At 45.0% G+C, this 19855-nt stretch overlaps 1 protein-coding gene across 2 annotated transcripts in view; it reads left to right on the top strand.

Moving 5' to 3' along the window:
- The window catches only part of SMPD2 (sphingomyelin phosphodiesterase 2), a 423565-nt gene extending 404173 nt beyond the window's left edge, over nt 1–19392 (top strand). For both annotated transcript variants that reach the window (XM_044076594.1, XM_044076593.1), the window contains one exon: nt 17940–19392. In XM_044076594.1, coding sequence (XP_043932529.1) covers nt 17940–18304 — 365 coding nt within the window. In that variant the 3' untranslated portion in view covers nt 18305–19392. The remainder of the gene's footprint in view (nt 1–17939) is intronic.
- Nucleotides 19393–19855: the final 463 nt, after the last annotated feature.

Raw genomic sequence — 19855 nt, 5'->3', positions numbered from 1 at the left:
GAGTGTGGCCATAAGCTTTCCCCAGCTGATGGCCACACTCAGTGCATTCTTTGTCGGGGTGTGGCCCATTTGTCCACCAGCTGCCAAATTTGTGCAGCATTTAACCCCCCGGGCCACCAGGGATAGGAGGAACAAGTTAATCCTGGCGGGATTATTACCGTAGGATTCCTCCTCCTCTCCCTCTAAGGCGCAGACCGCGTCTGTGGCCCCAGGCCTTTGGACCCCCCTACCCTCTCTGGGACTCAACCTCCCTCAGATTCTCAGGGTCAGGGGGACTCTTCTTCCTCCTCTAGGGAGAAGAGGCACATAGAAAAGCACAAGAGTCACAAGAGGCGGGCTGAGACTCATCCCTCAGCCTCGCCATCTAAAGTTACGAGTCCCTCCACGGATCCTCTCCCTCTTGGCTCCGTTCGCCTTGTTTCTCACCAGAGCCGGAGGAGGAGTACCGGTCTCCCTTGAGGTCTTCGAGGCGGCCCTCCCGGCCCACCTCGACGATCTCTTCTAGATCGACAAGGAGCCTGACCGATGCGGACATGGATCGGATAATGTGTCGAGTTTTGCAGACTCAAATGCAGACGTGGGTGCTCCTGCCTCCCCCCCCCCTCCAGGGGGGAGAGCAGCCCCCTTCTTTACCCCAATAGCGCCTTCTCTGACCCGGTTTGGGGTCTCAGAGTCATCGGATCCGGGCCATTTTGGAACCGGGGAGTTGTAGGCGCCGACAGCACCGGTTACTTCGATGCCAACGTTACCCTCGAGCTTGTCGGATCCTAGCTCTCTGGGCCGAGAGCCGAGCTTTGGATCCGTGGGGGTAGGTTTGTCTTCGGCTCCGTTCAGGTCAGAGCACACTTCCCTCTCGGGTCTGACTGCTTTGGCTCCAACGCCAATCCTCTGAGCAGAGGGGGCTGCTTTCAGAGCCTGGGGAAAGCGGTTCCCTTCGAGGTAGTGGAGAGGGTTCTGTCGAGACTTTCCAGATCCCCGGTCCAGGCGACGGATCCCCCCTGCCCCCTACGCATTTGGGTCTATCCTCCATCATCCGGCCACTGGGACAGCCTGCACCAGCACTCCAGTTAGTTCCCTTAGAGGAACAGGACCCCGTGGGTGAACCCTCCTCAGATAGCCCCACCGAGGAGGTTCCTCGCAAAGAGAAGTGCAAAAGGAGGCACCTGGACTCCCCTGTGTCCCTCACGGAAGACAGATTTGGATGAAGGGGAAGGTTCCCCAAGATCACTCCCTGAGGATGTCTCCTTTGGAGACATAATGGAAATGTTGCGAATTAGAAGAGGGTGGTCTGCCCAAAAATCTTCCTCAGATGAGTCTGTGTTTCTGGAGGCATTTGATGCAGGCCCGTCTACCTCCTGGGTGACCCCCTGGTAGACTTAATTACTACCAGGGCGTGGAAGGGACCGGACACCGTGGAGCCAGTTCCAAGAATGCCAGACAAAATTCTTAGCCCTCCCTCGGATAGGCAGGCCTGGTCTGAGGGGTCACCAGTAGATGCCATGTTGGTGGCAGCCACCACGAAGAAGAACTAGCACAGGAGAGTTCCTCGGTCCATCCTCCGGATAAGGAATCTCAGACATTGGACTACATTGGAAAGCGGATGTTTGCTTCAGCCACCTTCTCTATAAGGGCACTGAACTACATGGCGCACGTCATCAGACTCCAGCGAGACTTAATAAAGGAATACGCTGGGGCTCCCCCAGAGTCCATGACGGCCGAGGATAAGAGAACTTTCTCGACTCGCATGGCCACTCTGAATTCTATTTCTAACACGTCTATGCGGCTACTCTTCCATGCCATGGAGGGAGCGGCTAGAGCTAGTGGAGCAGGGGTCGCCTTGCGGCGTCACGCCTGGCTCCGCCTTTGCGATTTTGCGGAGCCCTTCAAGGCGTCCTTCGCGAACGCGCCCTTTGACGGTTCTTCGCTCTTTGGCAAGACCGTCTGCGAGACGCTGGTCCAAAGCGAGAAGGACGGGAAGACGCTGTCTGCCATTGGAGTCCGCTTCTCTAATCCCCAACGATCTTTCTCTAGGAATCAGAGGGGACAAAAGAAGATGTGGTTCCAGAAGTCTCAGCAGTCCCGTCCAGCTTCGGACCCCTCATCCTTCAGAGGCAGAGGAGGACAAGGTGGATGCCGGCTCAGAGGCAGAGGGGGGGGGGCGCGTAATTTCAGATCTAGAGAACCGTTCTCGGACAGGCCTGCACAACAGCCCTGAGGGCTTACCTGGCTGTCCTTCTCTGGAAGCAGCCGGGGGGCGTCTGTCGGAGTACCTCCAAAATTGGGAGTCCATTACGACTGATCGGTGGGTGTTCCGAATCATATCCAGAGGTTACACCATTCCCTTTCTAAGTTTTCCCCCTCCTATGAAGCGCCTCTCCGATGTCCCACCCGATCAAATGGAGGCGGCAGCTTCGGAGGTTTCGAAGCTGCTAGAAAAAAGAGCCATCCAGCACGTCCCCCCAGACCAGTTCGGATTGGGCAATTACTCCAGGTTCTTTTAATGCCAAAAAAGACGGGGGACTTAAGACCGATTCTAGACCTTTCTTTCCTGAACCTGTTCATTCCCAAAGAAAAGTTCCGGATGGTCACTCTGCAATCAGTTCTCCTCCTTCTTCAGGAGAACGACTGGATGTGCTCCATAGACCTCAAGGATGCGTACTACCATATTCTTATGGACAGACGATCCAGGAGGTTTCTCCGCTTTCGGCTGGGAGCCAGTCATTATCAGTTCAGGGTTCTTCCGTTTGGCCTTACCACAGCCCCCAGGGTGTTCACCAAGGTCATGGCAGTTGTTGCAACCCACCTGAGACTCCAGGGCATTTAGGTCTATCCGTACCTGGACGACTGGCTCCTCACCGTCTCCAACAGGCATCAGCTTTGTTCTGCCAGAGACTATTCTCTCACTCTTGCCCAGCATCTGGGCATTTCAATAAAGTCCCAGAAATCCTTCCTTCATCCTGTACAGATTCTAGAATTCATAGGGGCCAAAATAGATACTCGCCTCTCTCAGGCCATTTTAATATCAAACAGATTAAGCAGTTTGTCACGTCATGTTATGGCACTTCTTCAGTCCCCAGCCCCATCAGCAGAATTAGTCCTGAGAGCGCTGGGCTCTATGGCGGCAGCAATCAGTCTTTCCCTGCACGCACGTCTGCGAATGAGAATTCTTCAATGGACCCTTCAAGTCCAATGGTCTCTGTTGCTATACCCATTAGACACTCCTATTCCCCTGAGCAAGGTATGCAGGGAATCCCTCCTCTGGTGGCTTCACTCACGGGAGCTGCGGGAAGGGAGACCCTTCGTGATGCCTCAACCCCAAGCCACGTTGACCACGGACGCTTCTCGCCTCGGGTGGGGAGGGCATTCTTTGCGCAGAACCGTCAAAGGCATGTGGACTCCCTTAGAGACCGCTCTGCATATCAGTGTCCTGGAGATGAGGGCGGTGCTTCTAGCGTTGCAAGCTCCTCACGACCTTTTTCCCCTGGGGACTATTGCAATACAGACAGACAACATGGCAGTAGTCTGGTACATAAACAAACAGGGAGGGACCAGATCTTATCCCCTTTGTCGGGAGGCCATGAGAGTTTGGGAATGGGCGATATCCACCAACCATTTTCTGATAGCAACGCACATTCCGGGACGGTCCAACGTTCTTGCGGACAAGCTGAGTTGCTTGATCCTCACACCATATGAGTGGTCTGTGAACCCGTCAGTAGCGAAACAGATTTTCCTCAAATGGGGTCGACCTTGCTGTGATCTTTTTGCTTCTCTGTCAAACACAGAGTGCAGCGAGTTTTTCGCTCTCATTCTCCCACCAGGGGAGAAGCCCCAGAGACACTCTGGTTCACGCTTGGCCACCCGGTCTCCTCTATGCTTACCCCCCTCTTCCTCTCATGACAAAATTCCTACAGAAAGCACGACGGTTGGGGAGCAAAGTTATCCTCATAGCCCCATTCTGGCCTAACCAGATCTGGTTCCCTTATCTGCGGTCTCACAGTGTAGTTCCTCCTTTGATCTTGGATCCCATCCTGGATCTGATTTCGCATCCTGCAGGATTGCAACCCCCAAACCTGGAAAACCTCAAGCTCGCGGCTTGGTTGATCCAGTTCCACTGATGGCAAGGACTCCCGCTATCTCCTCACCAGTGAAAGACATCCTGGTAGCAGCGCACAAACCTACTACCAGGAAAATTTACAGTAGTAAGTGGAAGAGTTTTTCCATCTGGGCTAGAGACAAGGGTTTGGATCCTTTTACCGTCCCTATCACGACTGTTCTTGAATTCTTGTCACATATTTTTCATCAAGGAGCCAGTGCATCTACAGTTAAAGTACAGTTGGCAGCCATCTCTCATTTTCACATAGGAGATGGGCTGGGATCGTTAGCTTCAGCTAAAATATGCAAAACGTTTTTGAAAGGAATTTTTCTGTTGAAGCCGCCAGTTAAGACTGCGGTTCCACCATAGGACCTGACCTTGGTTCTGTAGGCACTAACGAGTCCGCCCTTCGAACCGGCCGCCTCGGTTCAATTAAAATTTTTATCCTGGAAAACAGCCTTTCTGATCGCCATTACGTCAGCCAGGAGGGTCTCAGAACTTCAAGCGCTTTGCACGAGACCTCCTTATCTAATTTTTCATAAGGATAGAGTGTCTCTCAGGACTAGCCCCTCATTTCTGCCCAAAGTGGCCTCTGAATCAAATATTAATCAGTCGATTAACTTACCAGTATTTTTTCCCAACTTCCAGAACAAAGGGGAATATAAATTACACAAATTGGAAGTACATAGACAACTGCGCTTTTACTTGCAGAGGACGAGGGATACCCGCAGGTCTGATCAATTGTTTGTGTCCTTTGCCAAACCATCCTTAGGTAAGGCTATTACCAAAGTTACTTTAGCAAACTGAATTTCGCAATGCATCATCCATGCTTACTTAGCCTCAGGGAAACCTGCTCCTTCCTGAGTCCATGCCCATTCAACTCGTTCCATAGCTACTTCTGCAGCGTTTTGGTCCAGAGTTCCTCTGGATGATATATGATGTTCATCGTGTTTCACTGTAGCAGTCATGACTGTAGGGTTCTCCCCTGCCGGCAGGCAGGCCTCGGTTGGCCAGAATCCCAAAGTCTGGGTCCGGTGTCGGCTGTTCAGCCATGCTCCCTGACGTCAGAGCGCCAGGAGTACAAAGCTGACAGCCGACGCCATGTTCTCCAGTCTTTCTTGCCGTGTGGTGATAGCAGTTCGCAAGTGCCGGTCGGCTGACTCCTGACAATTTTTTATAAACGTACTTCAGTCCGAAGACTTTCTTCTCCTACTCAAAGCTAAGTACCCCGTTGGGGAAACTTTTTTCTTGCTCCAGTCCGATGTCAGAAAAAGTTAATAATTGTATTTCATGTGGGAAGCAAATACCTCATAAGGATTTTCATTCTTACTGTATTCCTTGCTTAGGCCCTGACCACGACGTAGCTAGTTGTCGGTTTTGTGCTAGATTCAATCAACGTACGATTAAACGAAGGTACGATTTTGCATTTCATTACTTCGGTAGGCGTTTTAATTATAAAATGTCGTCGGATACGGTTCCAGCTACCGGAGTTCACAAACGACGCAAGGATAAAGACAGGCCTCCGAGGTCCAAATCAGACTATGTTGTACAAGCAGAGCCAGCTTCAGGTTCAGCTGTCGTCAGTGAGGCACTTTTGCAGACCCTGTCGTTGGCCATTTCGGAACCGATGGCCGAAACGGACTCCCACGAGGAGCCAACTAGGCCTTTAAATATTTCTGTTGCAGGACCTTCGGACAATGCTCCTTTGGATGGGTCCGGAGCCGCTGTGCAGGTACCGGCTTCCGAAGGGGTTTTCAGGCCTACTCAGCTTCTAATAAAGGCAAAGTCAAAGACAAAGGCAAAGACTCCTTCCAAATCAAAGACTGCAGCCCAGACCTCTTCTGATCCGGCACCCAAGTCTCAGAAACAGTTACTTAAGATGGCGGAGGACTTACTTACTATGATTAGGGGTTCACATCCCCCTCCAGATAAAAGGCCAAGGCAGGAAGTTTATTATGACTCCTCTGGTCAGGCTTCTGTTTCTTCAGTTTCTTCTTCTGACCAGGAATATTCTTTCCCTCCTTATGAGGATTCTGATGCTGAGGAATCCATTCCTTCAGCTTCTCCCCCTGAGGATTTTTCTTTTGGGGAAACTTTGCATGAAATGAGGGAACATTTTCACTGGGAAGGACAGGAGTACTCTGAATCTAAGAAAAGACTAAGGGATTTTCTTCTTCTTCCCCAACATAGACCCCTGGCTAGTCCTCCTATTTTGGATATTGTGGATGATGCTTTTTTGGAGGCTAACTTAACTCCTGACTCTTTTCCTCCAGCTCCTGTTAAGCCAGACAGATATTATAGGGTTCCTGATTCCCACCAGTTTTTATACAAGAATCCTACTGCTGATCCTGAAACCATTTCTCAGGGCCCTAAGGGGGTTAAGGCCGCTACTGCTAAAAACCCCATTCCCACTGAGAAGGATTCCAGATCTTTAGAAAGATGGGGCAAAAAAGTGTACACTTCTGCTACTTTATCTATTAGGGCTTTAAACTGTCAGTTTCATATGCTGAAATACCAGCAATTTCTCCTGTCTGTTTTAAAACAAAAGCTAACTTCCATTTCCAACTGTGCAGATGATAAGGAATTACATGACTTAATGCATGCCACTGAACAAGTTGGGAAGCATGGTTTACACTGTGGATTTGATGCCTTGGAGGCTTCTTGTAGGGCTGCTGCCTCTGGCACAGTCATTAGAAGGCATGCATGGTTAAAGGAACAAAATTTGCCAGATCAAGTAAAAGCTAAATTATTGGATGCTCCTGTTCAGCATAATGTTTTGTTTGGATCTAAAGCTGAAGAGGTGATTAAAAAGATGGAGGATAAGGCAAAATCCATGCAAACAGTTAAAGATTTCTTACAAGTACAGCCACCCAGATTTAGTAGGAATTGGCCTACAAACAATTGGTCCTTTCCCAATTCAGACAGGCCTCAGAGGGGTAGATACAGACGTTCCCGAGGAAGGCCTCAAACACAAGCCTCTTATAGACCAAGACAGTGGACTGCTTCCACCCCTAGGGGAGGAGAGGACAGGTCGCAAGCTCATAGAAAACACTCAATGACTCCCTCTGTTGGGCTGCAGGAACTTCTTGCCTGGAAGCCCCTCTCGGAGGAAAACTTTCTCTTTTTCACCTAAGTTGGACTCTTATAACCCAAGACAAGTGGGTTCTGGATGTGGTTTCAAGAGGTTACAATTTCCATTTTCATACCCTACCAAGACCAAGTGGATGGCCAGATCTTCCAAAACATCAGTGGTTAGAGGCCTTAAACCAGGTGGAAGCTCTCTTGGCTATGAAAGCCATAGAACTAGTTCCACTTTCAGAGATTGGACAAGGTTTTTACTCAAGGCTCTTTCTAGTCCCCAGGAAGCAAAATTCATAGAGACCCATTCTGGATCTGTCAGTCTTAGTTTCATAGTTTCATAGTATAATACTAGACTATCTGCCCTGGGGCATTTGTAAGCCTAGCCATAGTGATGTGGCTTTTGCCACCCCATGAAATGGTACAAAAATGTACAGAATAAATCTAGAATACTGTGCCTCTGTCTAGTAGTGACACAATGAAGGTCCCCTTATATAATAGAATTAGTTTACTGTGCCCCTGTCTAGCAGTGACACAGATGTGAACCCTGGGGTAAACGTTCGATCTCCCATCCACTCATCAAGATTTCTCTTGAAGAGAGTCAGTGAGGGGCTCTGCTCGAGATACCAAAATTCAAGATGCTTACTCTACAGCAGCTACATCCAATGCTGACCAAAAATGCATGGATGGTAACTTTGGATTTAAAGGAGGCATATTTACACATTCCCATCAGGCAGGAATGCAGAAAATACCTCAGGTTCAAGGCCGGATCGAGGCACTATCAATTCTCTGCGCTGCCCTTTGGATTGTCTACTGCACCCAGGGTCTTCACCAAATGCCTGGCTCCAGTAGTAGCTTATTGCAGACTCAAGGGAATTCAAATTTACCCTTATCTGGACGACTGTCTTATTCAGGCAGACAGCAAGGATGTCTTACTCCAGCATCTAGAGAAAAACAATTACAGCTGGCTTCAACTTTCAAAATCTTGGCAATATTAACTCGGCTATCTGCAAGGAATTTCCTGCAGGCTTTGGGTTACATGGCCTCCTGCATACTTCTCGTACCATATGCAAGACTACATATGAGGAAAATACAGTGGTACCTAAAAAGTGTATGGTCTCAGCATTGCCACAGCTTAGACATACAGATCACCGTCCTGCCTTGTCTTCAAAAGGAATTCCTTTGATGGTCCAAGGCATGTACTCTAAACAAAGGAAAACCCTTCAATCTGCCTCCTGCCACTCAGATACTAACCACGGACGCCTCAGATTATGCATGGGGAGCCCATTTTCAGGGCAACTGTCTGCAGGGCCTTTGGACAAAGGATCAGAAGCACCTGCATATCAATTTAAAGGAAATGTTAGCCGTTCAGAAAGCTCTATTGGCCTTCAGGAATCTTCTACAACCAGGACAACTACTGATACGGGCAGACAACACCACAGTTGTGTGGTACATAAACAAGCAAGGGGGATCTCTTTCCTATCCCCTTTGCAGACTAGCCATGAATCTTTGGAACACAGCTCTAGCTTGCAAACTGGACCTTCAAGCTCAGTTTCTACCAGGGAAGCAAAACTTCCTGGCAGACAGTCTGAGCAGAAACCTGTCGGACCCACATGAATGGATGCTGGACACCGAAATATTCAAGATGATTACAGCAGTCTGGGGATGTCCACACATAGACCTCTTTGCATCCCACCTCAATCATCAACTACAGATTTTTTGCACCAGGACATTCCACGAACTAGCTTGGAAAGTGGATGCACTATCATTCAGTTGGAGAAACCTCTCGGGGTATGCCTTTCCACCTCTTCCGCTTCTTCCACGGGTATTATTAAAGATCAAACAGGACAAGCCCAAGATGATAATCTTGCTGGCCCCAAATTGGCCTCGACAGTTTTGGTACCCAACACTGAAAAACCTTTGTCTGGAGCCCCCTTGGGTTTTACCACAGACTCCGAACCTTCTGTCTCAACACCAGGGTCAGGTTCTGCGCTCCCATGTCAAAACTCTCAGCCTGGCGGCCTGGTTAATCCAGGGTCTTTGATTCATTCTCTCCTACCCAAGCAGGTTATGGATGTCATTTTAGAAGCCAGACGTCCTAGAACTAGCAAATCTTATGCAGGAAAATGGAAAAGATTTTGTTCCTGGATGCAGGCTCAGGATTCAGATCCTCTTATTCCTAACATCGCTCTGATTTTACTTTACCTGACAGACCTCTTACATAAGGGTCTCTCTTTCTCTTCCATAAAGATAAATGCCTCTGCTATTTCTGCTCATTATAATACAGACCCTCCAATTTTTTCCCACCAGCTCATGAGACAGTTTCTCAGAGGAGCTAAGAACTTAAGGCCCCCTAGATCTCCTCCCATTTCTGCTTGGGATCTCAACTATGTTTTGGAAAAACTCACCTTACCTCCTTTTGAGCCTGCTGCCACATCTGACATCAAGTTTTTATCTTGGAAGACGGCCATCCTGTTAGCTCTGACCTCTGCCAGGAGAGTTTCGGAGTTGCAAGCTCTCATGGCTGTTGAACCTTATATTATTTTTCATCAAGACAGGGTGTCTTTAAGGACGAATTCTACTTTCATGCCTAAGGTGATTTCCAAAGTGGCTTTAAATCAAACTATTCACTTGCCAACTTTTTTCCCCACTCCTCAAAATAAGGGGGAAAGGATCTTGCATTCCTTGGATGTACACAGACAACTGCGTTTTTACCTGGACAGAACCAAGGATATCAGGAAATCAGAGCAATTGTTTTTCTTATGCTTCAAGTTCCCAAGGTAAAGCTATTTCAAAACAGACCATTTCCAAATGGATTGCTCATGGAATCAGATTTTGCTATTCACACCATGGAAAGCAAATCCCAGGGACTATAAGGACTCACTCTACCAGAGTTGCTGCCACTTCAGCTGCCTTCCTCAGAGGAGTTCCAACAAGGACATTTTGGAAGCTGCAACTTGGAGTTCAGTGCATACGTTTTCTAAGCACTACAATCTACCTCTTTACTCTAAGTCTAGGGCAGGCTTTGCTTCTGCAGTCTTGCAGGGCCTTTTAGTCTCCCCCTCTACTTTATGACCACCTCCCTTTTATTCTTCTTTGGGATTCAACCCTACAGTCATGACTGCAACAGTGAAACACGATGAACATAGTACAGTTGTGTACACTTACCATAAATGAAGATGTTCGAGTGTGTTCACTGTTGCAGTCTTGGTTTCCCTCCCTCCTGTCCCCTCTTATTTTTTTCTTTTGTGTGGTTCCTTTTTTTCACCCTTCTTCTGAGGTGTATTTGCAAAGGGTATGGGATCTTACTCATTTTGGAACACCTGACATCTGGGGCAAGAAAAACTGGAGAACATGGCGTCGGCTGTCAGCTTTATACTCCTGGCGCTCTGATGTCAGGGAGCATGGCTGAACAGCCGATGCCGGACCCAGACTTTGGGATTCTGGCCGACCGAGGACTGCCTGCCAGCAGGGGAGAACCCTACAGTCATGACTGCAACAGTGAAGACACTGGAACATCTACATTTATGGTAAGTGTACACAACTGTACTTTCAGCAGCGACTTGGTCCTCTTCTCATACATTCATCTCTCATTATAAGTTGGATATGATATCCAGAAGTAGGGCTTCCTTTGGCTCCGCAGTGCTCCGGAATATCCTTCCTTGAGGACCTCCCATGGCTTTTTTAGGTAGCTGGGGACTCTATCCAACAGGTTGCAGAACAAATGAAGTAACTACTTCAGATAAAGAAGTTATGTACTCACCATAACGTTCCATCTGAGTAGGTGCTTCATTTGTCTGCAACCGACCCCCCCCTCCATGCCCCCCCCCATCCAGGATCGTGCTTCCTGACTATGAATGACTTTGGTTCATGCAGTTAGGCGGTAGGTTATGGTTCTCGGTCGAGGGTCTTGGTTGCTAGTATAGGCAAACTCGATCTGGGGAAAGGGAGTATGTTGCATGGATTATGGGTAAGGGGAGGAGCTAGGAGCTCGGATCTTTTAGCTAGTAAAGCTGCCGGCTCGGATCCGAGATTGGATCCGATAACCCACAGGTTGCAGACAAATGAAGTACCTACTCGGATGGAACGTTATGGTGAGTACATAACTTCTTTTTTATGCATCTTGCAGCCATCTCGACTATTCTACCCACAGATCTCCACTTTCATCTCTTTTTGTGGTCAAACAGTTTATGAATGGAGCGTTGTATGTGAGACCCTCTTGAAAGCAAATTCCTCCTCCCTAGGATCTCACATTTGCTCTTGAAAATTTGACCTTACCTTCTGAAGCTGCCTGTCGGGCTGATTTGTGGTTCATTACTTGAAAGACTGTTTTACTTACTGCTCTGATATCGGTAAGGGAGCAGCAGCCTCTCGTACTCGTCCAGCCCTATGTGATTGTTCACAAGGACAGAGTTGTGTTACACACTATCCATCATTCATGCCTAAAGTGGTTTCTGAACTTACCATGAATCAAGCCATCAATCTCAAAGTGTTCTATCCTGACTGAAAAAAACAAGGGAGAAGAGGTTCTACTTACCTTGCACAATCTCAAAGTGTTCTATCCTGGCTGAAAAAAACAAGGGAGAAGAGGTTCTACATACGTTGCACAATCTCAAAGTGTTCTATCCTGGCTGAAAAAAACAAGGGAGAAGAGGTTCTACTTACCTTGCACAGGCAGCTCAGATGCCCCTTTGACAGAACAAAGCCGTTTAGGAATGTAAAACATCTATTTGTTTCCTGTACAAAGAGCTAAGAAAGATCAACCCGTCTCTAAGCAAACTACTGCACAATCGTTGTTCTCTTTTTTTTCTCTTGCTCCCACCATGGTAAATTTCATCCAGGTAAGATTAAGGCTCACTCAATAATGGCCTTATTCTGTTTGATGGCATACTGGAAAGGGGTGGATTCTAGAAGCAGCAACCTGGTCCTCTGTTCATACCATCACAAAGCACTACAAACTAGATGCTTTTCAAGGTCCAGAGCAGGCATTGCTAGGAATATTCTCCAGGGGCTCCTGGATCCCTTATCCTTCCAGCTTTGGGAATCTACCCAAAATACCACTCTGGCAGTGGGAATGATGACCATAGTACAGTTGTGCAAGTCCTGCTTAACTGTAACATTAGTTGCTCAAATTCCTTACTACCTCAGTGGCTGCACCCACCCACCAACCTCAGATTGTGCATAGTTGAGGTGGGTTTCAAACCCTTTGATTCAGTTGTTGGATTTATGTGTGTGTTTTTTTATATGGTATTGCGATTGGCTGCAAATGTACTCTTCCTAGATCATTCTTGTTACAGGTTCTTTCTTCTTTATTGAAGGAAAAATATGCTCTAGACAATCACTTGTCACATGAAGAGAGAGGAAGGGGAGTCTGTGCTTTTGAATGTTGGCCAGTACTGACTTACTGTGGCAATTAACCCAAAATGCCACTGAGGCAGTGAGGAATTCAGACATCAGCTGTTAGAAGTAAGTAGGACTTAAGCAACTGTACATTTCTGAACAATAAGATATATGAATATCTAATATCTGGCATTATTAACTGACTGTAATCATCTATCAGTCAGAGGCAGGGAAAAATAACAGACAGGTAAAGGTGTACAGTGGTGTGTTTCACTGTATGCGTGTGTGTGGGAAAGTGAATGATGGGGTGCTGCCACTATGGTGCATGGGCTGCCAGTGTTAATTATCACAGGAAAGTGCTGATTAGAGCTAGCAGATAGTGGTGATTCAGAGACTTGCAAATTAGCTGATTATGAGGTATTTCCTCATCGCGGTTAACTTGTCTCTGAATCACAGTTTACCCCATTGTGTAAACACCCCTCTTTGGCCACAGTTCTTACAGACAGCAGTGGATTTCTTTCTGAATCACTGGGCATCAATATCACTTTCTCCTGGTTAAAGACAACTGTCATTTGTATGCAAGATACTCTACAGGCCTTGTCTGCCATTGTCCTAGCTAAAATGAAAGGAAAGTTCTTCTGTTCTCTGAACTTGAGGTAAAGAATGCTGAGATTTTGCTACTTACTTGTGGGTCTAAGAGTAAATGAACAGGTCATTATAGTCACCGTTCAGACAGGAATGAGGTTATAGACAAAGGTAATACAATAAGTAGTATATTGTAATGTGGGTAATAGTATATATATTTATTATGTGAAGCAGGAACACAAGTCTGTCAACAATAGACCCTTGCATTGCACCCAATGGCTTCATGTCATCACATAAAAATAAGCAAGGTGCACACATGTTTAAAGCCTGCCTTAGCCTTCTTTTTCTTCTTTTTGCCTGGAACTGGAAAAATTCAGGAAACCTGCTTGCTGAGTGTAGGTGAGCGGATCACAGGATTTGTTTAATGTAGACAGTTCAAGTTAGAGATCAAATTGAACCAAATTGAGCACTACTGTATTGGGACCTTTTTTTTCCCCATTTCTGCCAGCATGAAACAAGTATAGATTACCATAATATGCTGATATCAAATTAGGGTATTCTGTAGTAAATAAAAACGACTGTATGACTGTACATTATTTATGCTTACCTTTCTTCATTGTTAGACTGAACTAAGTGGAAATGTTTGTAATTTAAATTACCATAAAAGCAGTGTAATGTGTTTTGGACCTGTGAAGACCAAATGCACTATAAATCTTGGAAATTTTTATAAACACCGTGAAGTGTTACAAAAATTTTGGAATCATAATAAGCAAAATTGCGAGTATTAGTGAGAATGCTAAGATAACTGCGGTGGTGGTGCTGCTGTAGCATTGTTGCCTCACAGCAAGACGTTATGCCGTTCGATTCTCAGCTAGTACATCTTCTGTGTGGAGGCATGCGTGAATGGGCGTACCTTCATTGAAGGTTGTGCGTTAGGGCTGGCAAACTCGGCACGTAAAAAATCTACTGCCAATCATTAGCGGACCGAAGTTTTGCTGTGGCGACCCCTAACCGGGAAAAAGCCGAAAGACACAAAGTGAGAATGCTAAGATAATTGGATGTAAAGTTTTGAAGGTTGCGGGTCTTATTTTCAGATGTGTGGCATCCAGGCCTCCTGATTTAGTAAACTGGATATTCATTGTATGTTATACTCTTCTGTTCACATCCTATGTGGGAAATGGTATCCGTTCAAGGTGTCGAAAGAACGTTTTCTAAAAGTATCCCTGCCTGTCAGAATATGTCCTATCCTGAAAGACTTCATTTTTGAGTCTTTTTTATTCTTTCTTTTCTGGTTTTGTCACAGTCTGTTTAGCCTTTAAAGGCTTTTTTGTTGCTGAACTCTTATTAGGACTGGAGATGGTGTCCACTAACGGGGCTCTAAGGGACAGTACACCCATTACACAAACTAGATTTGCATCATGCTCAATTTCAAGACTGTGGAACAAACTCAGTTTTTCCGATAGATTAGTGCTTGTGTTGACGTGCCCAAATGGGCATTAGACTCCTGCCTGGCAACCCTAACATATTCCACAAATGTGGAGTCTGTTTTCTTATGGCTGCATGGGACTCCACAAAGGGAACACAAACTTTGAAGTTATGAAAACACTTGTTGCCTCAGTCAACTTATGGATTTACATAAAATCTTATGTAATTCAAGCTGGTACTTTTCAGTTGATGAGGAGTCTGCTTGGCAGAAAAAAGTTAACAGTATGGAGACAATTATCTAGGTGATAATTCCCTTTTTACTTTGTCAGAATTTGAAGTTATTTAAATCTGGGGGCTTGGATTGGACATAATTAGATTGCATCAGATCAGGATCTAATTCTATAGTGATTCCTGTGAAGCAGACAGGCTTGGAGGTGCCAAATAAGTGCTAATGGTGGGATATTTTTTATGTGTAGGTCTGTAACTTGTATTACGTTAATTCTGAATGTGGAGTGCTGACTATAACTGCAGCATGTAAATTGAGTAGCCACATTACAGGCTCCAGTTACAGTCTGCATTCCACATTCAGAATCAAGATGTGCTTACCACTTCACTTGGCTTATTAAGTTCTAATCCTGTTTCCAGACCCTTTTCAAGTAGCAGCACTTTGTTTACGGTCGTGAGTGCCACGAGCTGCTGCAGGTTCGCATTAATTTGTTTCACGGCACAGTGCAGCTCCTCAGTCGGCTCTACAGTTGGATGTCCATTACTCAGATATGAGCAACATTCCCAATCGTATCTGAGTAACAGACTGCATCAGACTAAGGGCTAAGCTGTCTGACGAACAAGTCATCGTCTAGTAATGGATAACACAAGTGCTAAGCTACCTGAGGAGCAATTCACATTTTAGTACTGGTCTGCATGAAGAATCGCTGCATGCTGTAAAACAAATTAATAGAAACATGTCTGCAGCAGTCAGTGCTGTATTTGTTTCTCCCTGGGCAGGGGGCAGGCATGCCAGCACATAAGACTTTGAAATAATCTGTGTGAAGAAGGCATAGAGGGTGATTTGCTAAGTTACTGCTTACATCACAAATCCTGTACATAAATTAATGGTGACTGAAACACAGTGAGGTATTCTGCGGGGTACAGGGTCCCTTTAAGACTTACAGCACATTTGATTGGCTTGAATTAGTCAGATCAATGGACTGTAGACACCTAGTGGCTTTACATCCACTTTAAAGAGAAGTACAAACTCTCCATGTAGAGTACTGCATGCACTTCTACAGGTCGTGCAGGTTCTGGCAGATAGCACTACTGGAAACGGTACACGAGAAACTAAAGAGGAATGGAGTTTACATTATGATAAACATTAACAGAAAGACCCACCTGCTGAACAAGAAAGAAGTTGGTAAATAAACAGAGGTAAAGGAGACCGGATCTGGGTGTATATGATCCTAAAGCGGGAATGTGAGGGAGCAGTGATGAAAAGGAAAAGCATGAGGTGTCCGATGCAGACTGAAGGAACCAACTTCAGGCTGAACCTGAGGATGCACCTCACAGAAAGACTGGCAAGTGAGCATACTGACAGAATGACCTGCTTGAGTGGGTGGAGGTCAAGCAGGGCATTCTGCACATTGAAGAAGGTTTAGTAAAAATGGAGGAAGTGAGAATGTGGTAGAGTAAGGAATGCACCACAGTGCTAGCTACCAAACATGGGCAAACTAGGAAAATCGATTCATAGGCGTATACTAGGCTAATGACCACTAACGCCATTATAAGCTTAGCCATACAACCAAAATGTGGCCCTCAAATTTGATTTATGTAGAGGGTGACTTGCTGACCTGCCTCTTTTCATCAGAGACATAGGTGCCAGAACAGGGGTGAATTTCGTATTATCCATCCATTGATCCAGTTTGCACTTAAATAGGGTTGGGTAGGAACTCTGTTTCACATGGATGGGGAGTCTGTTCCAGAGAATGGTAATTCTGAGAAACCTATCTGTCTCTACGACATGTCCTATTTGTCGCAAGCAAAATTTAGGCTTTTTGTACTACCAGATCTGATGCAGTTTGTTTTGTGGATGCACAAAACTTTCATCAAAACAGGGTCCAGGAGTGCCTTGTACACCAGGCAAAGATTGCTTATAAGTTGAGCAACATAAAGATTTTTGTACTACCTTGGACACGTTAGTCGAAGGCTAGGTTACTATCTACATGTGTTCCAAGATCTCTGACTAGTGAATCAACCTTCAGGGGTGTTTTATTGATAATGTAGTTACCCGGGGTGACAGACGTCCCAAAAAGTACTATAATGCATTCCTTGGCACTGAGTTTTAAGCCATGGCTTTGGCACAAAGAGTTTGTGTTAGACCTTCCTAAAGGTTATTTTCATATTTAGGGATTCATTGACTGTTCCCAATTTGCAATAATCAGCCAGAGAGGCCTTTGTGATTGGCTTGGATCTCCGAGAAGTAGATGCCAAAGAGAAGCAGAGCCAGCACAGAGCTCTGAGGGACTGCATTGGTGACCGGCCTCTTTGTAGAGATCCTAACCTCATAGGGTCCTATCTGTGAGCCAGCTGGCTATCCAGCAGGTAATAAAGGGGTTCATACCTAGTTCTGTAAGTTTGTTGACAATGCCCAACTGGGTATTTTATAAAATGCCTTAGCCAGATCCAGGTAGGCAGTATCCATTACATTAATGACCTTTTCAGAAAAATCAACTTGGTTCAGTAAGCGTGACCTTTGACAAAGCCAAACTTGGACGGATCCAGTGTCTGGAAATCTCCCATGCCTGGATTGGCTTTGTGTATCTAATTGTGTTCATGAGAACCATTTCTGCTAATAGAAAAACTGTATCTGCTTAACATTTTAATTAGAAACTTGCTGTATACAAGTTATGGGAGAAAAAGCTCTAAACAAAAATTTAAAAATTCTGGTATACTGTGGTTACATTTTATTAGGCTATTTACATATTAATTTATAACTGAAGCAGTAGAACGTATTGATCTAGAATCTGAAACTTTTTCCCAGAGTCTGTTTAGCTCAAAGGAGTTTGAAGTGACAATCGAGTTGTTTTGTATTTTATTTGTAATTTCTTTGGTCCTGATGATATTGACAACTGAGGTCAGCTTCTAAAAAGACCGACCTGTTGAGCCATCAAGTGCTTTGATTAGTATTTGTCTGGGAAATTACTTAACTTGAGGTGTAAGTTACTGGTTGATAAGGGCATGCAGATTGGCTTAGATATAATTTATTAATTAAAAAAAAAAACTTGGATGCTTGTGGGAACCAGTTTTTTGTCAGGAAATATATTACTGTGGCTTTTCCCTTTTAAAAGTAAACCATGTTTATTATTCTAGAACCAATTGTGTAATGCTGTTTCACAGAACATCTATATGTCCTTTTTTTTTTTAGATGTTAACTTGGAGCTGGTGAACATTTTGAATGAATGCCGCACTGAAATCAAGGTGGGGGTCCACTCTGCTGAGCAGATGCGATACTCAACAGGACGGATGGGGATCTTGGGACTAGTACTCATGTTCCTGGAGCTGGTCATTGCACTTGTCCCTTTTGTTATCATGGAGACGGAGCACACTTTTCCCAGACTGTCATTCCAGCTGTTGGCTGTGCTGGCATTTACAGTGCTGCTGGTCACAGGTGTTCTGTATGTTTTCCATGCCATTGAGGTTAAGGTACTTCAAGGAACGGAGGACCAGATGCGACTTCGTGTTCAGGCCCTGCAGGAACAGGTCAACCAGTGCCAGGACAGTACCTTGTAGAGACGCTCAGTCTAGGTTGGTTTGTTTACTGGATGTATACTCTGAACATTTTATTTTGAGACATCAGTAGAATTCCTTCCTACCTATGCTCCATTTCACCATTTAGGTCCAGGAGTTTGGCTGTAAGAGAAAATGGACTTTTGCTGCTGGAATATTGAAAGCAGGCTGTTTAATAATGGGCCATTTTACATATCCTTTCTAGATGTAACCAGTTCACTTAAAAGTTGGGTCATTCCATTAGGCAAAGCAGTAGGGGAACCTCTCCCCCTGTACACTTCACTTAAAAGCTGGGTCATTCCATTAGGCAAAGCAGTGCAGGAATTTCACCCGTCTGTACACTGAATGAAATTAATATCATTCCATATGCTGCTGAAAACCCCCATCCTCATATAAAAAAATAAATAAATAAAAATTTGAATAGCACAATGCAATGAAACCTCTTTTGCCTCAACTGTTTTATGGTACAGAATGGTGCTGAGAGTTTGAACCTGTGAGATTTAATTTAAGATTTTATAACTGATTACTGAATGAATGTACAAGAGTTAGATTCTAGTGAGATGATATGTGTAGTATGGCAGAATTCCAGTGTCCTTTTTTTAAGATATTGGCCACTGCCAAATGCACACTAACTTGATTCCATGTTGCAAGTGTCAGAGTTAAACCCGTTTAGCCCAAAGTTTGTTTGTTTTTCCTTTCCAACCAGGGAACTAGGGAGGAGCAGGAACCCACTTCTCCTGTTACCTCAGTGGGGAACAGGCTACATTCATGACAGGCCGTACTTTTTATATCATATTATTTAAATGCTGTACAACTGTGATGCAAGTGCCGCTATCCTTACCAAAGTTTGGCCTTCACCAGGTGCTTATGTCTGTTAGCTTAGATACATTACTAAGCTGATGTCTTGCAAGCCTTATGCTTGGCCTTTTTTTATTCTTTGTTTTATGATTGTGCAGTGGCTGGTGGTCCTGTATGTGGCCAGCATAATTTTATTCTTTTTGAGAACTATACTATTACTTTATTTAGAATTGTTTGTTGTGGCATTACTTTATAATATCATATTAAAATATATTTAAAAACAAAGTATAAAACTAGTATCTGATTTTTTAATGAGTTTTGTATTACATACTCACTTCTATTAGTTGTACATTTAACCACAGTATATTTATTTGTGTTTTATGGAGTTTGGCAAGATAACTTTGTAGTGTGTATCATCATGACTGAAATTGCTTATCTATAGCTGAAAGATTAATAAAGCTAGGTGCAGTTATTATATGATTTGTAACACAGAAGTAGCAGTAGTTAGTCTGTAATTTACAAGCTCAAAACATTGTACCTCCTCAAAGTAGAATGCTTTCAGGAGCAGGTTACATTACTCTTAATGTTTTCACTGTTCTTCCTGTTCAGTTGTACAGAGTTTCAAAAAACATAAACGGTGAACAAAAGAGCTAATCCTCTGATGCGTATCCTGTGTAGCTCGTACAGTTTAACAAATACTCCCATCTGTGGTGGTGTACGTCCCAAATTCCAAGGTAAAGGTATTGTGTGTACTGT

This window comes from Protopterus annectens, chromosome 7.part0 (genome assembly GCF_019279795.1).
Source record: "Protopterus annectens isolate FY-2018-M chromosome 7.part0, PAN1.0, whole genome shotgun sequence".
Taxonomy (NCBI): Eukaryota; Metazoa; Chordata; order Ceratodontiformes; family Protopteridae; genus Protopterus; species Protopterus annectens.
Note: the sequence above shows the minus strand (reverse complement) of the source record. Positions and strands in the feature narration are given on the sequence as shown.